The sequence below is a fragment of the Kogia breviceps genome, chromosome 14 (assembly GCF_026419965.1).
Source record: "Kogia breviceps isolate mKogBre1 chromosome 14, mKogBre1 haplotype 1, whole genome shotgun sequence".
NCBI lineage: Eukaryota > Metazoa > Chordata > Mammalia > Artiodactyla > Physeteridae > Kogia > Kogia breviceps.
In genome coordinates, this window is record NC_081323.1 from 64,546,401 (window position 1) to 64,570,595 (window position 24,195).

At 38.9% G+C, this 24,195-nt stretch overlaps 1 protein-coding gene across 1 annotated transcript in view; it reads left to right on the plus strand.

The window, feature by feature from the left end:
* The first annotated feature begins 383 nt into the window (after positions 1-383).
* ERCC4 (ERCC excision repair 4, endonuclease catalytic subunit) overlaps positions 384-24,195 on the plus strand; it is a 36,035-nt gene continuing 12,223 nt past the window's right edge. Inside the window, exons 1-9 of the mRNA XM_059038323.2 lie at positions 384-683; positions 1,987-2,167; positions 10,814-11,009; positions 11,892-12,099; positions 14,096-14,276; positions 15,272-15,400; positions 16,685-16,795; positions 19,415-20,012; positions 21,773-21,865. Coding sequence (XP_058894306.1) covers positions 477-683; positions 1,987-2,167; positions 10,814-11,009; positions 11,892-12,099; positions 14,096-14,276; positions 15,272-15,400; positions 16,685-16,795; positions 19,415-20,012; positions 21,773-21,865 — 1,904 coding nt within the window. The 5' untranslated portion in view covers positions 384-476. The remainder of the gene's footprint in view (positions 684-1,986; positions 2,168-10,813; positions 11,010-11,891; positions 12,100-14,095; positions 14,277-15,271; positions 15,401-16,684; positions 16,796-19,414; positions 20,013-21,772; positions 21,866-24,195) is intronic.

The window sequence follows — 24,195 nt, forward strand, 5'->3', positions numbered from 1 at the left end:
ACCCTGGGAAGCAGGTGCTACCAATTCTAGGAGCAATCCTTTGATTGACAATTAACTTTTTCAATTGTCAAAGTCGGGGAACTAAGCTCCTTGGGTTTAATTCTCTCTCGATTTGTAGTAGCTTGTGTTCTAGGTCCAGGTCTAGGTCTAGGTCTAGGCCGCCTGACTCTCAAATCGAAGGTACAGACAAGGTGAAATAACTGAAGACTCTGGGGCGCAGCCTGAAGCCTGGAAGAGACACCTGTTGAGAGCGCTAGCACCTCCCCGCGACTCTACGAATCTTCTCCTCTCGGCTCCTCTCGGCTCCTCTTCGGCTGAGTTCGGCCTCGCTCGTCTTCCAGGGCTCGGCTCTCTTCGGCTGCGTTCGGCCAGCTCTCGTCCTCTCGGGCTCGGCTCCCTTCGGCGGCGTTCTGCCCGCTCTCGTCTCGGACTCGGCTCTCTTCGACTACGTTCGGGCGCGGCTCCGAAGGACGCCCATGGAACCGGGCTTGCCGGCTCGAGCGACAGCTATGGCGCCGCTGCTGGAGTATGAGCGGCAGCTGGTGCTGGAACTACTGGACGCGGACGGGCTGGTGGTGTGCGCCCGCGGGCTCGGCGCGGACCGCCTCCTCTACCACTTTCTCCGGCTGCACTGCCACCCGGCGTGCCTGGTGCTGGTACTCAACACACAGCCAGACGAGGAGGTGCGGCCGCCCGCGCTGGGGGAGGGGACCCCGGGAAGGCTGGGGGCCTCCGGAGCAGACGCAGGCCTCGGCGCGGAGGCCAGGCTTCTGAGGGCCATGCAGGTCCCTGACGCGGGCGGGAAGGCGTTGAATAGGAGTCCCTGAGACAGATGCAGGCCCCTGACGCGGGTGCGGGAACGCTGAGACGGTGGGTGGGATCCCACGGAGGAGGCAGGACCCTGACACGGGTTCGAGGACCTGAAAGGGTTGGAGGGTCTCTGAGAGGAGTAGGGGGGTTATTTGAGAAACATGGAGGTGGGAAGGATTGGAGGCCTCTGAAGAGGGTGGGGAGTTGTCTGGTGGAGGATGTGGAAGGGAATAACGAGACAGTCCTAAAGTTGGGTATTAAGGGACTGGCTGGAGGTAGAGGAGTGAGGTCCCTAAAAGGGAACAGTGATGGGGATGGAGGAATCTCTGAAGGGAATTGGGGAGACGTGAAAGGAGACGCTGAGGCTGGTGAGAACCCTGTAGGGAAGAGGAGGGACTGGGGGTTCACCCAGGCTGTGGGAAGAGGGGCATAGGGTCAGAAGGGAAGGGAGCTGGAAGCTGAGGGTATTGGGGAAGGATACCCGGGTTAGGGAGAGTGGAGAACACTGAGGAAGATAGAAGGGGGATACACCTTTGCTGAGGGGTAGTGACAGGCGACACAGCTTGATCTGACAACTCTGATGAGCCCTTAGATATCTAGAGCAGATGGCCAGAAGGAAAATGCCAGCTGAGAAGAGTGACCACACACTCCTTGACTGATCCATCTAGGTATCCCTAGCGCTTGACTTAGCACAACGCGAGGCCCCCCAGGAAAGGTGGTATGAACTCAAAGGACCAAGGGTCCCATTGACATGATGAAATCCCCTCTAGGGTGGACCAGGACAGAACTAATAGTCTAAAACACCGCCTGGGGAAAGGATTCCCTTCTTATCTTCTCACATGGTATTTACACTTGCTTGCAAAGTTGCCTCTGGTGGGCAGTATTTTCTAGGTAGCAGAAGTCCTTTAACTCAGGATTTTAAGTCTTTTGTTGTCGTTAAACTGCTAATAACATCTCAAGTGCAATGAGTACTTAGTGCGAACCCCCAAACAAAAACAAAACCCTAGATAAATGTCGATTGTTTGATCAGGTAAAGCAGTAATTTAGTTTGTATGTTCATTATTAAGTTCATGATCTCTGAAAAAGGCAGCATATCATTTTAAATACAAATACTGGTAACCTATTAAAAACTGCCCTCTATTAAATGGTCTACTAATCAAGTTTGATTTAATTTAGGAGTATTTTATCAATCAGCTGAAGTTAGAAGGAGTTGAACATCTCCCTCGCCGAGTAACAAATGAAATCACAAGTAACAATCGCTATGAGGTGTATACACAAGGTGGTGTGATATTTGCAACAAGTCGAATACTTGTGGTTGATTTCTTGACTGATAGAATACCTTCAGATTTAATTACTGGTAAGAATTTGAAGCCTTATTGTTATTTGCGTATACATTTGCACTTTCTTTTTTTCTGTATGTGTCTGTTCCCTCTGCTAAACTCTAAACTAGAACCTTCTTGTGAACAGCATTGGATGTTTTTTTTTCAACATTGTGCTTCCAGGTGTTAACACAATACCTGACACATTTTGGATGCTTAGTAAATATTTATGGCCTGAATAAGAAACTAAATGTAAAATTGACGTTTCCTTGTTTTCTAAGCTCATATTCAGTCAGTACTTAGTAATTGACAGGCATTTGCTTTTAGAAACTACTCAGATTTGAAATGTTTATAAATATTCTTTATATATTTCCTAAAATAGTTTGGTTTTCATCTTTAAAGAATATTTTTCCCATGATTTGAAATTTTCAAAACAATTTTTTTCAGTATAGTTAGCATACACTATTATATTGGTTTTAGGTTTATAGTAACTCAGCATTTTTATAGATTATGCACCATACAAATGTATTATAAATATTGACTGTATTCCCTGTGCTGTACATTACATCCTTAACTTGTTTATTTTATACCTAATAGTTTGTACCTCTTACTCCCCTTCACCTCTTTCACCTCTCGCCCCATCCCTCTCCTCACTGATAACCACGAGTTTGTTGTCTGTTTCTGTTTTGTTATATTTCTTCCTTTGTTTTTTAGATTCCACATAAAAATGAAAACACAGTGTTTGTCTTTCTCTGTCTGACTACTTCATTTAGCAAAATACCCTCCAGGTCCATCCATGTTGTGGCACATGGCAAAATTTCATTCTTTTTTATGGCTGAGTGATGTTCCATTGTATATATATTCCACATCTTCTTTATCCATTCATCTATCCATGGACACTGTAGTTGCTTCCTTATCTTGGCTGTTGTAAATAATACTTCTGTGAACATTGGGGTACATATATGTTTTTAAGTTAATGTTTTTGTTTTCTTCAAATAAATACCCAGGAGTGGAATTGCTGAATCATATGGTACTTCTCTTTTTAGTTTTCTGAGGAACCTCCATACTGTTTTCCATAGTGGCTGCACCAATTTACATTGCCACCAAGAGTACATGCAGGTTCCTTTTTGTCCACACTCAAAAAACACTTGTTATCTCTTGTCTTCTTCACGATAGACATTCTGAGAGGTGCAAGGTGATATCTCATTGTCCGTGTCTGTTGGCCATCTGTATGTCTTCTTTGGAAAAATGCCTATTCAGATCCTCTGCCCATGTTTTAATCAGCCTCTTTGGTTTTTTGATGTTGAGTTGTATGAGTTTTGGCTATATTTTAGATATTAATCTCATATTGAACATATTGTCTGCAAATATCTTCTTCCATTCTGTAGGTTGCTATTTCATTTTGTTGATTGGTTTCCTTTGCTGTGCAAAAGCTTTTTAGTTTGATTATTTTTGTTTTTGTTTCCCTTGCCTAAGGAGACAGATCCAAAAATTATTGCTAAGACAGATGTCAGAGAGCTTACTGCCTATGTTTTCTCCTAGGAGTTTTATGGTTTCAGGTCTTACAGTTAGGTTTCTAATCCATTTTGACTTTATTTTTGTATATGGTGTGAGAAAAATGTTCTAATTTCTTTCTTTCACATGTAGTTGTCCAGATTTCCCAACACCAGTTATTGAAGAGACTGTCTTTTCCCCATTGTATATTCTTGACTACTCTGTCGTAGATTAATTGATCATGTGCATGAGTTTATTTGGGAGCTTTCTATTCTGTTCCATTGATCTCTGTGTCTGGTTTTGGGGCAGTACATGCTGTTTTGATCACTGTAACTTTGTAGTATAGTGTCAAGTCAGGAAACATGAAACCTTCAGTGTTGTTCTTTTTTCTCAAGATTGCTTTGGCTATTTAGAGTCTTTTGTGATTCCAATCAAAATTTAGGATTATATGTTCTAGTTCTATGAAAAATGTCATAGGTATTTTGATGAGGATTGCATTACATCTGTAGATTGCTTTGGGTAATATGGACATTTTAACAGTATTCTTCCAATTCATGAACAAAGGATATATTTCCATTTATTTGTATTGTCTTCAATTTCTTTGATCAATGTCTTATAGTTTTCAGAGTACAGATCTTTCACCTCCTTATTAAATTTATAAATAATTTAATTTATTTTATTTAATACCTAAATTTATTCTTAGGTATTTTATTCTTTTTCATTCAGTTGTAAATGGGATTGTTTCTTGATTTCTGTTTCTGATACCTCATTCTTAGTGTATAGAAATACAACAGATTTCTATATTAATCTTATATTCTACAACTTTACTGAATTTACTGAATTTATATATTCTAATTGTTTTTTGGTGGTGTCTTAAGGGTTTTCTATATATAGTATGTCTTCTACAAATAGTGAGTTTTACTTCTTCACTTCCAGTTTGGATGCCTTTTATTTCTTTTTCTTGTCTGATTGCTGAGGCTAGGCCTTTCAATATTATGTTAAATAGAAGTGGTGAGAGTGGCCATCCTTGTCGTGTCCCTGATTTTAGAGGAAAAGATTTTAGCTTTCACCATTGAGTGTAACATTAACTGTGGGTTTGTCATAAGTGGCTTTTATTATGTTGAGATATGTTCCCTCTATACCAACTTTGTTGAGAGTTTTTATCATGAATGGATGTTGAATTTTATCAAATGCTTTTTCTGTATCTGTTGAAATGATTATGTGATTTATATCCTTCATTTTGTTAATGGTTCAATATCCACAAATCAAAGTTCAATATTGAACTATCCTTGCATTCCTGGAATAAATCCCACTTGGTCATGATGTATGATCCTTTTATATATTGTTGAATTCAGTTTGCTAATATTTTGTTGAGAATTTTACAGCTATGTTCATCAGGGACATTGGCCCTTAATTTTCTTTTTTTTGTAGTATCTTTGTCTGGTTTTGGCATCAGGATAATGCTGGGCTCATAGAATAAGTTGGGGAGTGTTCTGTCCTCTTCAATTTTTTGGATAGTTTGAGAAGGATAGGTATTAACTCTCCTAAAGTGTTTGGTGGAATTCTCCTGTGAAGTCATCTGGTCCTAGACTTTTCTTTGTTGGGATTTTTTGTTAGTGATTCAATTTATTACTAGTAATTGGTCTCTTTAGATATTTTATTTCTTCCTGATTCAGTATTAGGAGATTGTATGTTTATAGGGGTTTATCCATTTCTTATAGGTTGTCCAATTTGTTGACCTATAACTCTTAGTATATTCTCTTATGATTATTTGTATTTCTGTGATATCAATTGTAAGTTTGTCTCTTTCAGTTCTGATTTATTTATTTGGGCCCTTCCTCTTTTTTTCTTGATGAGTTTGGCTAAAGAATCAATTCCTTTAAATAGAAAATTAGGTTGTTTATTTGAATTTTTTCTTGTTTCTTGAGGTAGGCCTTTATCACTATAAACTTTCCTCTTAGAACTGCTTTTACTGCATCAGATAGATTCTGGAAAGTTACGTTTCTGTTTTCATTCCCCTCAATGTATTTTTTAATTTCCTATTTGATTTATTTGTGGACCCATTGGCTTTTTAGTAGCATCTTATTTAGTCTTCATGTGTTTGTATTTTTCCATTTTTTTCCCAAAATTGATTTGTAATTTCATACTGTTGTGGTTGGAAAATATCCTTGATATAAGTGCAGTCTTCTTAAATTTACTTAAGTAAGGACTTAAGTCTTTCTAGTGTATTTTTCATTTTAGTTATTGTATTCTTCAGTTCTGATTGGTTTTTTAAAAATATTTTTCTAGTTCTTTGTTGAAGCTCTCACTATATTCCTCTATTATTTTCCCAAGTTCAGTGAGCATTTTTATGACTCTTGCTTTAAACTCTTTATCATGTAAATTACTTGTCTGTTCATTAAGGTTTTTTCTCAGGATTTTATCTTATTCTTTTGTTTGGAACATATTCTTCTGTCTTCTCATTTTATTTGACTTTCTCTGTTTGTCCCTGTGAAGTTAGGCAAAACAGTTAACCTATCCCAGTCTTGAATCCATGTCCCTGTATGGGAGTGTCCCTGTGAGTCTGCATATGCCCAGTGGTTTTGGTGGGATAGCTGAATATGAAGAGGGCACAGGCCGCGTCTTCTCCCAGGGTCCACTGGCAGAGCTGCCTTGGTGGGGGATAGGGCTGGAGCAGGAGGGGCTGGAGCAAGAGCTTGGTGCAGGCTGGGGTGGTCAGGCAGGGCCGCCAGAGCACCAGGCAGTTTTCAATCTGCTGCCTCTGCTGAGACTAGGAGCAAACAAGTCTGTGCTTACTCACTCTCTTCAAGAGTGGAGTCTTGGTTTCCTACAGCCCACTGGTTAGCCCGGCTGGTTTCCAAACCAGCCAAGGGGGCCTGTCTTCCCAGTGCTGGACCCCAGGCTGGGGTATCAATGTGGGGCTTAAACCCCTCACTTTTTAGGGAGGATCCCTGAGCTTGTGACATCCCCCTCCTTTGCTGGGTCGCCCACCAGGGGTATGGGTCCCAACTAGATCTCTTTTCCTCCCCTTCTTCCAGACTGGATGGGGTTCTTTCTTCACAGCCTTTGTTGTAAAAGAGCCGTTCTACTAGTCTTCAGGTCATTCTCAAAGAGAGTTGCTCTGTATGTGGTTGTAGTTCTGATGTGTTCATGGGGGGTGGTGAGCTCAGGGTCTTCCTGCTCTACCATCTTGATCCCACCTCTCTCCCATGATTGAAACTAAACCAATTAGTTGCTTAATTATTTTGAGAAGAGTGATTTAATTTTAGCCAGAATTAATACAGAAAAGGAGTCATATTTCATTATTATTTGTCCTTTTGGAAACCTTTTCTGATTTCCCCATGCTTCTCCCCAGTCATAGCACTTCAGAACACCACACTGTATTTGCCTGTCTATTTATTTGTCTGTCTCGCTCATGAGATGACAAGCTTCCTAAGAGTAAGGAACAACTTGTTCATCCCAGGACAAGTAACTGGTACATAGTAGGTACCAAACACATATATATTAGGTGAGTGATGCATGTATGTACGACAATTTTTAATGAACTCTCAAAGGGCAGAGAGGTTCTGGAATTCATAATTGTCCTTCCTACCATATCTATCACATTGCCCTGAACCAAGAAGACCCTCAAGAAATATTTAATGCATAAATGTATGAATGAATGTTTTATATGGTTCATGGTAAACTGATTATTGGAAAGTTTTGTTATACTTTTGTATTTATCATTGTTATAAGCCCTGGCAGGGCTGTACAGCTGAGGTCAGACTCACTTGACTTTGAAGGGTAATGCCACTGCTTACAAGCAAGCTACTGTACTTAATTTTCACAAGCCTCAGTTTTCTCATTGCTTAAATTGAGAAAATAGTGCCTTGTAAAGTTATCAAGGATTAAATGAGGTAAAATAAATAATTGCTTAGTATACTGCCTGGTACATAGTAAATCATAAATAATAGCAAAAAATTGGCTCTTAATAACCAGAAATCTTGATACATTGTAAAGTCTTTTACTGTTTGCTGCTTTCTTATAAATTTAGCTTTATGTTTCCTTATTTTTTCAGTTGATAAAATGAAAAAAAAAATGTATTGAAATGACCACTAGATGTCAGTATTACTCTGTCTCCCAGTAACACTTCAACCTAATTAGGCAGAGAGCAATCTGAATCAAAGAAATATCCGAAGTATAGTTTATAGGTAGTTCCTAATTAAAAAGTGCAAAATGCCATGCTGTTTCTGATCAAGTCCCAGCCAGTAATGAAGCTGGAGCTGTTACTGCTGCTTGGCTGAATGGAATGTAAATGAGTGGTAGAAATGAATTCCTTCAAATGCTACACCCCCTGGGATCATCCTCTACCCCCTCAACCCCCCAGCCCCTGTAGGAACTTTCACCATAGCTCTTATGGACCAGAGTGTCCCAGAAGCATGTAACCCCGTAGAAAATCTTGAATGTACCAGCCCTAACTTGTTCCCCCGTCACTACCTAATGTCACCACCATACCCCACCCTAGGCGTCCCTGCCAACACAACTCCTCAATAGTGGGAGAACTGTGAAAATATCTCCCCAGATTGTACTTTCAAAACAATGGGGCAGGAGGATGCTTTCATTGTTAAAACAGATCCTGACGTCTCTAACTAGAACTCAGAACACACTTTCTGTGGGAAACTTTAAAAAAAAAGTTACATGTTAGATTTGTGTACCCAGTGCTGTAATTCAGCTTTATATTCATTCAACATTATTAACATTAAATGTTAGTAAACATTTCGTTTACTAACCGTCCCTTATTTTGGCAGGAATTTATAGGTGCTGAAGACAGAAAGATGACAGGACGGTAGGGTGCTCTCCTGAGTTAGGCGGCTTCTGGGTTTGAGCTCACCTTCACCAGCTACCAGCTGTGTGACCTTGGGCAAGTTTCTTCATTTCTGTATGACTTGGTTTTCGCATCTGTAAACTGGAGACAGTAATAGTACCTTCCTCCTAGGGTTATTGTGAGGATGAACTGAGATAATGTATGTAAAATTCTTAGCATCACGCATGGCACATAGTAAGCATTCTCTGATTACTACTTATGATGTTCTGGTCCTCAAGCAATTTAGTGGAGGAGACAGGTGTAAAGAAGTAATTACAGTGCAGCATGAGATACAGAGTGTTGTGGGAGCATAAAAATGTGGGAGTAGAATTGCCCCAGAAACCTAAGCTGCTTGTATTTTTTTAAAGAGGTCGGTGTGGTCCTCAGATGATGTCACTTAACAGGAAGGACATGGCTTTGTTCTCAGACACTCATGATTTGGAACCTTTGGTCTGCCGTTTACTTGCAAAGTGACCTTGATCAAGTTGCTTCCCTTTCCTGGTCTCATAGTAATACTTACCCCATAGAGTTATTGTGAGGATTCAATGAAATAAAAGTCTATAAAAGTACCTAACCCTGGTGCCCGGGATAGAATTTTGGTTCTCTTCTCCTCCTTCTTCTAGATTCCAAAAGAAATGACAGCCTTTTGGAGCACACCATTTTCTTAACTTGAGATTCACCTTTTCTTTAGAAGTCCATTTTTATTATTTCTAACTTTGTCATATTTCAGTCCAGGGCAACAACTGGCCCAATAGAGTGCTTGGAAAAACCTACCTGCTAGGTATGGGACATTTTATGAGCAGTAGATTAGTTATGTATACATACTGGTGTTATTGAAAATCTTTTGTCTACAAAGTCCTAAATAGCACTGTTAATTTTTACCATATTTGAAAAACAATTTGCTTAGCTAGCATAAATTTTAGCTCCATCCACCTCAATCTAAAATTTAAACACCAAAATAGTAGAATCTGAATTGAGTCTATTGAACTACTAGGAGTCTTGGGTTACTATTGGTGTCATTTTCCAGATCCTAGGAGCGATGAGAATGGGAGCAAAAACATGCGAGTGCATTTATAGCAAATATATATGGTAACTGGCTTGGTTTAGGTCTAAAAGACTGAGAGTTGTCATAGAATAATTGAGTTTTTGATCCAGAAATGACATCTATGCACTCTTATGTCAGTCATGTCATGTCTCTCCCTAATTTTCCATGAATCCCACTGTACCACAATGGCATGTGTATATCATACATATGTGTGAGAGATCGTCTGGTCCAGTACTCTAATTTTATAATTAAGGAAGCACGTATGATTGTCCTCGTTTTTGTGATTCAGGGGTGTCATTATCACATCCACCCCACAAAACAGATGTTTAAGCATATTCATTAAAGATTTTAATTTCAGATGGACTAATTTACCTTTCAATTGAGTATACTCTGATTCTGAAAGTTGAATTCTTCTAATAAGTGATGGAGATGTTGCCCAAACTTCTGAAAGGCAGCTATTTTGCATAGTTCACATCTGATTCATATATAAAAGAATGAGTGACCTGCTTTGCTTTCAGAAATTCTTCCTCCACCAGGCCAGACATGCCCCACCCCAGGGCCTTTGCTCTTATCATTCCCTTGCCCAGAACTCCCTTGGCCCACATGGTCACAAGGCTCACCTCCTCATCTCCATCCAGGCTTTACTCACTTAAGACCTCAGTGAGGTCACCCTATCTAAAATTGCAAACTCTAAAAAATACAACAAACTAGTGAATATAACAAAAGAGAAGCAGACCCACAAATATAGAGAACAAACGAGTGGTTACCAATGGGGAGAGGGAAGGGGAGGGGCCAGATAGGGGTAGGGAAGTAAGAGGTACAAACTATTATAAGCCACAAGGCTATATTGTACAACACGGGGAGTATAGCCAATATTTTATAAAAACTATAAATGAAGTATAACCTTTAAAAATTGTGAATCACTATATCGTACATCTGTAACTTATATTGTATGTCAACTGTACTTCAATTTTTAAAAAGATTAAATAAGAAAATTGCAAACTACCACCCCTCGCACATACTCCCTCTTTTCTTCCTCTGATCGTTTTTTCTCCTCAGCACTTATCCCTTCTAACCTACTAAATATTTTACTTATTTGTATTGTTTATTGTAAATGCCACAGGACAGCTTTACGTGTTTTGTTCATGGCTGTATCCCCAACCTCGAACAGGGCTTGCCCATGCTCAAGTAGGCAGTCAAGAAAACTGTGATGAATCAATGAAAGCGAGCATGAAGATGACATGTCTTTTCTGTACTTTAAATTATGATTCCCGCCCTCCTCACCCTTCACCCCCCGCCCAGGCATCTTGGTGTACAGAGCTCACAGAATAATCGAGTCTTGTCAAGAAGCATTCATCTTGCGCCTCTTCCGACAGAAAAACAAACATGGTTTTATTAAAGCTTTCACAGACAACGCTATTGCCTTTGACACTGGCTTTTGTCATGTGGAGAGAGTGATGAGAAATCTTTTCGTAAGGAAGCTGTATCTGTGGCCAAGGTAAGTAGCATTATGTGACCAGTTTCTGCGAGAGAACCTGCCATAATTTAATTTTGCACTATAATGTAAAATTTACTGTCATTGCACTTGATACACGCTAGTCAGGTTCATAACAAGTACATCCAAATATAAATAAATGGTCACCACATTTGTGATTCTTGTAACAGGAGAGAGAGATTTGTTAGTTATTTTTCTGGTAGCCCAGGGCTATCACTTTCTTGTACATTTAGTGAAACCGCCCAGGGATCTAGAGGCTCACATACACAGCAGCTTTAGGTGAACTACAGATTTACTGGCTAAGATTCCAACTTCCACTTTGAGGGAAATAAAGCACCAAGATTTTGAAAAATTTATGTAAATTTCTAGGAAAAACATAAGGTATCAATTTTCAAAACATATTACAACCTATGCTAATATGTATTTTGGTTATACTGTATGGTATTTGAGAGTAGTTATTGCAGTCTTTTTCCTTTTTTGATTATACCTTACTTCAGGGATTGACATACATTTCCTGTAAAGGGCCAGAGAGTAAATATTTTAGGCTTTGCAGGCCATGCACCTGTCACAATTATTCAACTCTGCTGTGACAGTGTGAAAGCAGCCATAGACAATACATAAACAACGGGCGTGGCTGCGTGCCAATAAGACTATTTGTAAAAACAGGCACTGGGTTTAGTGCAGACCATAATTTGTTGATCCCTGCCTTATTTGAGTAATACCTCCATTCATAGCGGTTGAAAGTATTCCTGAAAACACTGTCATTTGGCTTTCTGTTTTGTTTCTTAATTGCAGTTACAAAAAGCTATTAGAGTATTAAACTGAGACCAGAAACACATACTCTTGCAACTCTAGAAAATATTTGAAAAATGTTTGTCTCTTTAGGTTCCATGTAGCAGTAAACTCATTTTTAGAACAGCATAAACCCGAAGTCGTAGAAATTCATGTTTCTATGACACCTGCCATGCTTGCTATACAGACTGCTATTCTGGACATTCTAAATGCATGTCTAAAGGAACTGAAATGCCATAACCCGTCGCTTGAAGTTGAAGATTTATCTTTAGAAAATGCTATTGGAAAACCTTTTGACAAGGTACTCATTTCTTTTTCTTTTTAAGCACCACTTGTTTTGTTGTAATTTTTAAGAATGAAAGTTATTTTAATATTTACAATGTTCTTAATAGGAATTTGCTGTTATTTTAAAATTAAGTTGGAGGTGATTTAAAGTATAGTTTCTTTGGTTTACTGGAAAGTAATTTATAGTAGAATACGTTGATTGGCATATAAGCACAACTCTGATTTTTGCAGTTATATGGTGATTATCTCTTATTTTAAGTATATGTAAGAGGACGATGAATAACCTTTTGCTCTGAAATGGCAACATTTGGATAGCTACAGATAGAAGAGTTTACATAAGAATCCTTCAAAATTTATGATCTCCTATTTGGAATAAAAATAATTTGGATGAGTTTTGATTACTGAGGAATGTGAAACTTGCTCTATCTTAAAATTGCATTCTGAATTGAGAAAATGGTAAGACTTTAGTGCAAGGAATTTTTATCTAACTAATTTTTTCATCATAGATCAATATTAATTCCGATATGTAAATGTCTAAGATTGAATTGTACATACAGAAAATGCTGACTTTTTAAAAATTCCAGGCAGCTTTTTTTTCATATTTTGGTAGAACAAGTTCTTTTCTTTCAAACTCTGAATCAACCTCTTTGTCACTGGAAGTAATGCATATTGATTTCTAAAAAGGAAAATTTAAGGCCTCATTTTTCTGATTCTTCCAAAGTCATTTTACTGTGAAATAATGATACATAAAAGTAATTCCATGTGTTGTGCGCCTCTGTTTTTAAAATAGAGTTTATTATAATTTAGTGCATGGTATACCAAAAATAAAAAAAACCTCTCACATTCTTAGTAGAATGTATATGTCCCTAGAAAACCAAAATATAACCAGATACGTTTTGCACTAAATTTCTGTTTATTATCACCTGGCCAGTGAAAGTCAAAGTATTGTCTTAGGTGTTCTTTTAGTAACCAAAACAAAATATAGACATCATTTGCACTTGTTAGAAAATTTGTAGATGATTTTACAAAAGAGGCATGTAGATGATTTTTCCAAAAGATGATATACAAAAGAGTTATATGTCCCAGTTTATCTAGGACAGTCCCAGTATCTGCCTGTTATCCTGGAGTAATTATTAATAGTATCATTTCATTTTCACAAGAGTTCCAGTTTGGACAATAGATTATTTGGTCATCCAGATATATATTACTCCTGCTCAGTATTAAATATGTTAGATAAGATGCCATGTAGTGAAACTGCGCCCAAATCAGGCTACATTATCCCTCTGAGTTACAGAATCAGCTTGTGAAGGAAACTTGCATATATATACCTGTGGATATGTAGATACCCACATAGTATATACATAAAGCTGTTCTGTGTTTTAGGCAACTTTTCAGGATCTTAAAAAGTATTCAAATTTAGTTAGTTGTTAATTTAACAAATATTTTCCCATACATGAATCACACTTAAAGGAAAAAACTAAATATTTTATTATGCCAACAGACTAAGGTCCACTGTTATTTAATTTGATTCCATGTAGTTTCCCTAGTTTATGTGCTCTGCTTCCTCGTGCAGCTGGATCTCACATCTCTATCCACCCAGGATGGGGTCTCGACCAAACTTGGCAGAAATTGAATGTATCTGAGCTACATGCTTTCATTCTTCATAAAAGCAAATCATTGATCATCTGATGTTTATCAGGCCTTTTTTCTCCTAATAATGTAAATATGGATAACTATGAATTGGCTCTATCTGATCATAAAGATTCTAGTGATGACACTCTGCTTTATATTTGAAAAATTAAACATTATTATTAGAATCTTATGAACTTAAATTTTCTATCCACTTCCTTGGGAGATAATGTTTTATTATTGTGGCAAAATATATATAACAAAGTTTACCATTTTAACCATTTTTATGTATACAAGGGATAACGTTTGTTGAAAGTATAATCTGTATTAATTATAGCTATATTGAACGTCTTTTAGCAGGCCTAATTTTTTTCTTGTTTTAGACAATCCGCCATTATCTGGATCCTCTGTGGCACCAGCTTGGAGCCAAGACTAAATCCTTGGTTCAGGATTTGAAGATATTACGAACTTTGCTGCAGTATCTCTCTCAGTATGATTGCATCACATTTCTTAATCTTCTGGAATCTCTCAGAGCAACAGAGAAGGCATTTGGTCAGAATTCAGGTGGGAGATAAAAATACTAATGTTATCCTAAGAGCTCACTTGAATAAAGTACTGGATTTGGGGGGGGGAATCAGGTGTGGGGAGTGCTATATTCAGCTACATGGTATACTAAGATTTCAAATTACGTTTTATGTTCATAGCACAAGGATGTAGGTTTTATTGATAGCTAATGTTTCCACCTACTTCTGTTCTGTATAATAATATTCATATCCATTCCAAGCAATTTTATTTCTAGAAAAGACTGTGTATATCACAGGCAGTCCCCAACTTAGAAATAGGTTGTGTTCTGGAAGTTTAGTTGTTATGAACTTAAAATTAATATTCCCTGAAGAAACAGAAAGGGAATATGGAGTTTCATCAGCTGAAGTGGTGAAGAATGAGAAGAAGAGGTTTGTAGGGAAACATACATACGCAGCTATCCACCATCTTGTTTTTCTACCAGTCACATCCTTCCCCCACTACCGTGATCTTTGTCACTGTCTGGCTAAACCAGTGTTTTCTAAAGTGTGGTCCTGGGGCCAAGATTTAATACAAATAATATTTCTTAACTGCTTCACCAGGAATATTCTTGAGTAATAAACTACAAATGCATAGCATTGAGGAACATATTGACTGCTAGTACGCTTTGGTTCCACTGCCTTCATCTGTGCTTGGGCACCAGCAGCGATACCCGCCGATGCTTTTGCACCATTATTGGAAATGTTAACACAGTGGAAAAAAGTCAAATATTGAGTTAGTATTATTATGAGAGTAGTTTTGAGATCAGACCCCCCCCTTCCCCCCAAAAAAACATCTTGGGGGCCCCCAGGGGTCTATAGGCTGCACTTTGAAAACCACAGTCTAGCCAAACAGTGACAGAGGCCATAACAAGGGGGAAGGTGTGGTTGGGAGATGAATAAGCTGGTGACCAGTTGATAAACAGGTCATGTGACCTTCAGAGAGTCTCTGAAGTAAACTATAAATTGAACACTTTTTTAAAAAACTTTTCTTATTAGGTTGGTTGTTTCTTGACTCCAGCACCTCAATGTTTGTAAATGCTCGAGCAAGGGTTTATCATGTTCCAGATGCCAAAATGAGTAAAAAAGGCAAACTGCCTGAAAAACTGGAGATTAAAGAAGAGCAAGGTATCTTGTATGCTTAAGTCTTCAAACGTGTCTTTTATTTAAGTAATTGGTGTGGAAATGCTTATCAAGTTACAGTATAACTTCAAATCTCTTTCTGCTGTGTGAAGAATGTGTAACTGCATGTTAATTATATGTTATATGTAACATATATAATGTATGGTAAAAGTATTTGGTATGGATTCACTGCGAGGGGATTCCAAATAACAAATGCCAAATATCAATCAAGAGCATTCTTGCTAGGACTTCCCTGGTGTTCCACTGGTAAAGAATCTGCCTTCCAATGCAAGGGACGCAGGTTCAGTCCCTGGTCAGGGAACTAAGATTCCCACATGCTGCGGGGCAACTAAGTCTGTGTGCCACAACTGAGCTCGCACGCGTCAACTAATGAGCCTGTGTGCCGCCAACTACAGAGTCCATGCACTCTGGAGCCCGCGTGCCACAACTAGAGAGAGAAAACCCCTACGCCACAATTAGATAGAATCCTGCGTAGCACAGTGAAGAGCCCGTGTGCTGCAACGAAAGATCCTGCACACCACAACTAAGACGTAATGCAAAAAAGAGTATTCTTACTACTACATAAGAATTATAGATTTTTTTTTTAACTTCGGAATAATTACTATTTGGGCACTTGAAGTCTTAGTGGGACGTTTTAACATCCCTTTTAGCTTTTAGGGGACATAAATACCAGAATGAGGCAAATAATGGGTTTTATTCCACACTCATCTAGTAGGTATAATAAACATGGTTGGTTTTTTAAAGCATGGGATAGGGTTAATGTTTACTTTCTGCCTAGTTCAAAGGTCTATTTCAAAACTTAATTAAATACATTAACAATATGTTTGAGTACTTACAGAAATAAAAGTTTTATTGTTGTCTGCTTATATCCCATGTTCAGGATTGTGAAAATCTTGGGGATTTTAGAAATAATAAATACTGTTATTTTAGAAATAAGAAATACCAAGTCCTTTATTTTATGTAGCAGTTTATATAAAATGTCACAGTTGACAACTAACACATAATGATCTCTTATTACTGACCATGCGTATCACTTTCTCTCAAGGCATTATGGAACCTGTGTTAATGTTGGTTTGAAGTGTCTTCATTTAGACCATAAGGAGACCTTTCTCAAAGAAGCAGATTCTATCTATAGAGTATTATGAAGAAAGCTCAAAGGAGTGGGTTTATGGAATGATGCCTGTGTTATCTGTTGTTATAAAAGCCTTTGGAATACTTTATAGATAAATATTATCACATAGAATGAGGTTATCTTTTATTTCTGTACAGAAACAAGAAAGGAACTGGTCCTAGAAAGCAACCCAAAATGGGAGGCACTCTCGGAAGTGTTGAAAGAAATTGAGGCAGAGAATAAGGAGAGTGAAGCCCTTGGTGGTCCAGGTAGGAAAAAAGGAGATAATGATATTTGCGTTCAAAATCTAACAAATGAGTCTTTTTGATTAGCTCTTTACAAATAATTTATACTATTCTTTATCAAATGTAGAAGAGAAAGTGCCACATGAACACTGAAATCTTAGTGACAAGTGCCTGTCTGTTCATTTGATGTGATTTTCTCCAGGTTGAATCTTTGTATATTCATGAAAGCAGGTTGTTTTACTGGTTGGGTTCTCAGGACTTCTATTTAAAGATGCAACTAATCAGCTATTATATATAAAATGGATAAAAACAACAAGGTCCTACTGTATAGCACAAGGAACTATATTCAATATCCTGTGATAAACCGTAATGGAAGAGAATATAAAAAAGAATGTGTGTGTGTGTGTATAACTGAATCACTTTGCTGTACAGCAGAAAGTCACAGAACATTGTAAATCAACTCTACTTCAATTAAAAAAAAAAAAAGATGCAGCAAAATCTCTACGTATATATTCACCAGGCTTTAAATTTGGAATCCTCAAGGAGAAAGCTAATGGGCTTAAGTTGTAGGTTCTTAGCAAGTGTCTTTTCAGAGAAACCTCAACTGTATTATGGAATGACATTGACCTAGTGCTAAAAAAATTTCAAGTTTTGGGGCTGCTCTCTTCAAGCACAAGTATACTAGTAGACTGAACCTGAACTGTATACTGAACCTGAATTAAGTTTTAAAAATAAAGCCAGATAGAAAATAAAACTGAATTTTAAAAAGTATCTATAGAGGGGAGTATGTGGCACATATACACAATGGAGTGTCGCTCAGCCACGGGAGGAGACGAAGTTGAGCTGTTTGTGGTGGGTGGACGGCCCTGGAGTCTGTCATGCAGGGTGGGTCGGAGAGAGAGGAGCAGGTACCATGTGCTGGCGCCTGTGTGTGGAATATAGAAAAAAAGAAAGAAAAAGGGGCGGTTCTGAGGAACCTAGGGACAGGATAGGAGTGGAGACGCAGACATGGAGAGTGGACTTGGGGACACGGGGAGGGGGAGGGGTGGGCTGGGATGAGGTGAGAGAGTGGCATGGACATGTATACACACTACCAAGTGTAGGATGGATAGCTGGAGGGAGGGGTGGGATGGGGAGGGTCAGGGGGAGGCACAGGAGGGAGGGGATGTGGGGATGTGTGTGTGTGTGGCTGATTCACTTTATTGTGGAGCAGAAACTGACACACCATTGTGGGGCAATTGTGCTCCAGTGAAGATGTTAAAAAAAAATATATATATATATATATATATATATATATATATATATATATAGAGAGAGAGAGAGAGAGAGAGAGAGAGAGAGAGAGACTTTGAACTCCTTTAAAGCAATAAAGACAAGCACATAATCCTTATGTGAGTAATTATGCTGTGATATTATCCCAGAACTTATGGTGCTGTGATTTAAGACCAAAAGTCATACATGTGTACTTAGAAAAAAAGCATAAAGAATAAAGAAGGGGAAAAAAATTACATCTAGCAGCCACTGTTAACATTGGCATATTTCCTTCCTGGTTTTCTTTCATGTATTTTCTGTTTCACATTGTTAAAGTTATAGTGTAGATATAATTTCTGGATATAGAATTAATGAGCCAAGTGATACTGACATTTTTTAAGTTCTCAAGACGTATTACCCCATTGATTTATAGAAAGTTTTTATCAATTTTCATTTCTTTTAGAAGTATAAGAGCTTATCTTTTTTCACCCAGCTAGCAATGACTGGAGATTCTGTATATATTTGTGTGTGTATCTACACATATTATATATGTATAACAATTTTATTCATTTGATTGGAGAAAAATGTTATCGTTTCAAATTTTGATGCTTGGGGAGCTCAGTTTTTTTCTCAGATGCATTTCTTCTTTTGTGAATTGTCTTAGTTTCCTTTGCTGGTTTAGAGTGTGTCCTCAGTTTGTATCAGCTTTTTGTATATTAAAGATATTAACATTTATCATAGTTACATAAAGTTGGTTTTCTGTCTTTAGCTTTTTTCTTTTTGGGGGGGCCAAGAAGTGGATTCATTTAGAGATGCACATTCCATAGACAAAATGTGGTCCATCTAAAAAGGCTTGAGAGCAGCCTGTCTTTAGGTTTTTTTTAATGCAGTTTTTTATTCTCATAGACTCAGTCAATTGATTGATCAGTTGATATCTTCTCACAGATATCAGTCTTCTCTGAGATTTCTTCCATTGCTTGTAAGCCTGGAAAATCATCCTCATATGGAGAGGTGGAGAATAGTCATCTTTTTTTTTCATGAAGTATCATTTAACATTTGACTGTGTAATCCATTTGGAATTTATTTTGGTATTTCCAGATCCTCTGGAAAATTATTAATTAAAAAGAGCTTCTTTAAAGCCTCCATTATACCACAGCTATACTTTCGTAAGACTCTAAATGTTTCTGGCTTCACCTTTACCCAGAAGATTTAAGTAATCCTTCCAGAGAGGCGAAAGCCTTTGACGAGCATCTGAGACCCTTTTTAAACAAATTGTAAAGTATTTTTAGCGCCAAGGGGTGAGCTGTGTCTCTGGGGGCAAAGGGACGAGGGGGCGTGTGGGGTAGGGTGACAAGTGAGGTAATCAGGACATAACGCTGTTTCTAATTTTAGGACACGTTCTCATTTGCGCAAGTGATGACAGGACCTGTTCCCAGCTGCGAGAGTACATCGCTGTAGGAGCAGAGGCCTTCTTGTTGAGGCTCTACAGGAAAACCTTTGAGAAGGACAGCAAAGCCGAAGACGTGTGGATGAGGTTTAGGAAGGAGGATGGCTCAAAGAGAATTATGAAATCCAACAAAAGGCCCAAAGGCCTCCGAAACAAAGACAGGGCTTCTGCCAAAGAGAGGGCTGTCAAAAAGAAGAAACCAAGGCTGACTTTAACTCAGATGATGCAACAATCTGAAGAACTGGAGGAGGAGGGGGGTGTCGAGGAGGGCTGTCCGAGAGACCTAAGCAGTAGCCCTGAAAGCTGCTTAGAAGAAATTAAGCACGAGGAGTTTGATTTAAACGTGTCCTCTGATGCCGCGTACGGAATCATGAAAGACCCCCTCACCATTATCCACCCACTCCTGGGCTGCAGCGACCCCTACGCTCTAACACGGGTGCTCCACGAGGTGGAGCCAAGATACGTGGTCCTGTATGATGCAGAGCTGACCTTCGTGCGTCAGCTTGAAATTTACAGGGCAAGTCGGCCCGGGAAACCCCTGAGGCAAGTTGTAAGGAATATGAACTGGGATCTCATGGGCTTCAATTTCGCAGTTCTTTAGGATTTAGCACAGATAGACCAGTTGCCCATGGGCTTTCTTATCTTTAACGTTACATTGTTAATGATGTTGATTGAGTTTATGAAACCTTATTTGGCATTCTGACCAGTCTGGGAAGTACGCATAGGAAGGAGGTCGAATGTTGTAGTGGATCCAGGAATGTGAGGGAATGCCCCCCTTCTTGTTACTTGCTCTTCTGCTGTTCTGTGCCATATTCTTCATGCATCAGTTGTAGCCTATGGGGCACCGTCTCTGAACAAGCCTAAGAAATTTACAATATCCTAACTCCTACCAAATGTTAATGTAATTGTGACTCAGCTAAATTTCATAATTCTGAAACATCTTCCTTGTAAATCTGAAAAAGTGACACTAAGTTACAGCCACATAAAACTGAAGTATTTGGGGAATTATTGTACCACGTTTTCTTGAGTTTCAAGAAATATCAGATGAGAAAATGATGCCTCCCAAAGAATATAGTGTTCTGGCTCTCCAATTATCTGAGGGAAATAAATGGCAAAGTTAATATCCTGAACTCAGCCTGAACCAAAAGCAGAGCCAAAAGAAACCTTTCTATCCAGTTTAACGAATGCAACCTTTCAGAGTAGAGGTGAATGGAGGAGGTGGACCAGAAATAACGCAGGATGAAGAGATGAGACAAAGCTGGTGAAATAATTATAGGCTGATAAATTTTTCATACTTTGCTGTTGATCAACACTGGAGATAGCTAGTGTGCACAAAAGTTCTCTGTTGCCTGAATATGGAATAGTGTGATATTTAGAAACAAAAGGTCAGAACCAGAAGGGACCTCAGAGTTCAACCACTTGATCCATCAATGGGAAACTGAGGCCCAGAAATGGTGAATGACTTGCCCTTGGCCACATGATACATTCGTGGAAGAGCTCAGGTCTCTGGACTCATTGGCCAATGGTTTTTTCCCTGCCCGCACTTCAAAGAAATGTAAACTAGGAAAATGAAGACCAAAAGAAAAATCGAGGGCTAAAAAGGGAAAATGTCTCTAATAGAAGGTGAAGAAAAGGGACAGAGGAGGTGCTTCATTCAGCTTCCTAGCAACCAACAAGATAGGAAAGCTGGCCTTTTCTAAGAGAAAAGAATATGTCAAATTATTTTTTGAGGAGCTTGATATAATCCATGTCTTCTCTGTGTGTTTATATAAAATGTGTGATGACTTGGTTCTGTTAAGACATGAATAAAAAGGAACTGAGAAATTACTTGTGAAGATAAAGGTCATATAGATTTCATTTGTTTATTTTTCACTAACATGAACTTTCATAAGCTGGCCTTTATAACAACCATCCAACTTTTTAAATGATTGTTTGGCAGAGATGCAAAGAAAAAATTGAAAAAAGAGAAGCCGCTAAGATTGTGTTTTTTGATTTGTTTATAGTTATGAGGAAAGAATTATTCTATCCCTCTTTGTTATATTTCAGTGTTTACCTAAACTCTGTTCCTCCTTTTGATGAAAGAAGAAGAAAAAAAAAAAAACCCATGTGGTAATGAGACCTTTAACAGGTGGGGTTTCGGCTGCCTAATTTTAGTAAGTGTGTGATTAATGGAACCTTTCCTTCTCAGTCAAATATTTATTATTTGAACACTCTAGGTTGCCGATTTCGAATGCCATGCTCTTCCTTTCAGGTGTTAAAAATTATGTGTTTGCAGCCTAAAAGAGTTCTGTCTTAACTTGCAGGGTTTACTTTCTTATATACGGAGGTTCAACTGAGGAACAACGCTATCTCACTGCTTTGCGGAAAGAAAAGGAAGCTTTTGAAAAACTAATAAGGTAAATACGTAGAAGATCAGTATGAAGGAATCAAAGGCCTTTGAAGATCCAAAGGCTTCTCTGAGTGGGGGAATATCTACTAGCCCTCAGGAAAGATGGAGAGAGGAAGCTGCTGGGGAGGGTCACATCAAGATACACCTGTAGTCTGATTCACTCCAGGGTTTATATACATCAACACACATTTCCTTTTCTCTTCCCCTGCTTCTCCACCAACTCCAATTGCTTTTCAGGGGTTTAATAGAATATTAGAAATGTGAAGAAAACTGCTTTTATGTTAATAAAGAAATAAAACACCAGCAATAGAACTGAAACACTCTCTCCCCCTCCCACATGTACAAGATTTCTCCCTTCCCTTGGAATCATGACTTTTTTATTTCCCTTGTAAAATTTCCATTGTCCATGGGTGGGTGACTGCTTTACTGTTTACTGGGAAATATTTTTATGACCTGGGCAGTTCAGATCAATAGAATCAATCTGGGAAAATATTTTTTTAAAGGTGTGACATTGGTCTGAACAGATGTGTGTTTTTTGAGAATGAGTAGCCTTTAACGTTCCAAATCCAAATAGAAAAAGCTTTTGGTTTAGCGTAAGGAAAATGTTTATAATTGAGATATTCACAAACTACATGGCTACCTCTTACTCCTGCAAGCATTTGAGAAATCTAATAGCCTCCCCCAAGGGGTGTTATCAAGGAAATGTCAGCATGGTGAGAGAAGATGGATCAGATGCTCTCTAAGGAGCCCCAGAAGCCAAGGCGGGGGCTGGACAGGGCATCCTTGATCCGAGCCAGAGAAAAGACTAGACCGGAGGAGACCATGGCCTGGCCTGGCAGTGACTGGGCCAGACCAGTCTTTCAAGACTCAGACATTGGCAACATATCAGTGACAGCGAGAGGGCAGAAATCATTTTTAGTGGCAGTTAGCCAGCCAGGACCTAGACAGAATTTCTAAATGGACAGCCATCCTTCATCACTGGCTGTGGGCTCTCAGTATATGCTTGAAATATGCAGATACCCCAGTTCATCCAGGGCATGCGTTCCCAGAAACAGGAATGCTTATTGAATCAGTGTCATTGAGTCCCTTTGGAGAAACTCAGCACAGTTCGTGGGCAGTTCCCTTCCTATCCTCTGTGATTGTGGCATGCCTTAGCCATGGATTCTTACAAATGTTGGTCCTACAATTATTGGTCAGTCCTTTCAGCTTATGAAAATATGTATATATTTTTTTCAATTTTGATTGAAGCATAGTTGATTTACAATGTTGTATTTCTGCTGTACACAAAGTGATTCAGTTATACATATATGTACATTCTTTTTCATATTCTTTTCCATTATGGTTTATCACAGGATATTGAATATAGTTCCCTGTGCTATACAGTAGGACTTTGTTGTTTATCCATCCTATATATATACTAGTTTGCATCTGCTAATCCCAAATTCCCCATCCTTCCCTCCCCCAGCCCCCTCCCGTTTGTGAAGTCTGTTCTCTATGTCTGCGAATCTGTTTGCATTTCGTAGATATGTATTTTCTATTAATGTGCTTTGTGGGATAGTTTATATGTGTGTACATATGCTTTTTGAAAAAGTATTCCAGAAAGTGTTATAACAAACCAGGTATTATGCAGACTACCTCTTCTTGTCTAGAGCTTTTAGCGCCTCTCTGTGTCTCCTAGACCTTCATCTCCCAAGACTCAAACAGTCAACAGATATTTCTTGAGCATCTGTTATGAGCTAACCCCTGTGCTAATGTTAAAGTGCTGGAGTTACAGTGGTGCAGAAAAAGGCTCTGTCCTGCCTCCTAGAGCTTATCCCCAGTGGAGAAGACAAACATTGAGTGATTATGAATAATATCATAAATAGACAGGGGCAGAGGGTGGTGGGCTGCAAAGGTAAAAGAAAAGGGTATCCTATGAGAGTCTGTCAAAGAGATCTGACCCAGTTTGGGATGTCAGGGATGGCGTCATTGAAGGAATGACCTTTAAGCTGACCCGTGGAGCATGTGTGCTGGTTGCGAAGTGGACAAGGTGGGTTGCTAAGTGGACAAGGTGGGCTGGCCAGGGGTTCTGTTGAACAAGGGTGTGTGTGAAAGCTCTGAGGTGCACAAGGCTTGTTAGGGATTTGGAACTTCGCTCTGTAGCCAGTAAGACAGCACTGAAGAGTTCTAATTAGGAAAGTGACATAGAGTAGTTTTTAAAGGCTCTCTCTGGCATCAAACTGAGGAATGGATGGAGCAGGGAAGTGGTCAGGAAAGCTGTTGCAGTTGTCTGATAAGAACCGGTGGCAGCCAAGATTAGGTTGATGGAGAGAAGGGGACAGATTTAAGAGTTATCGA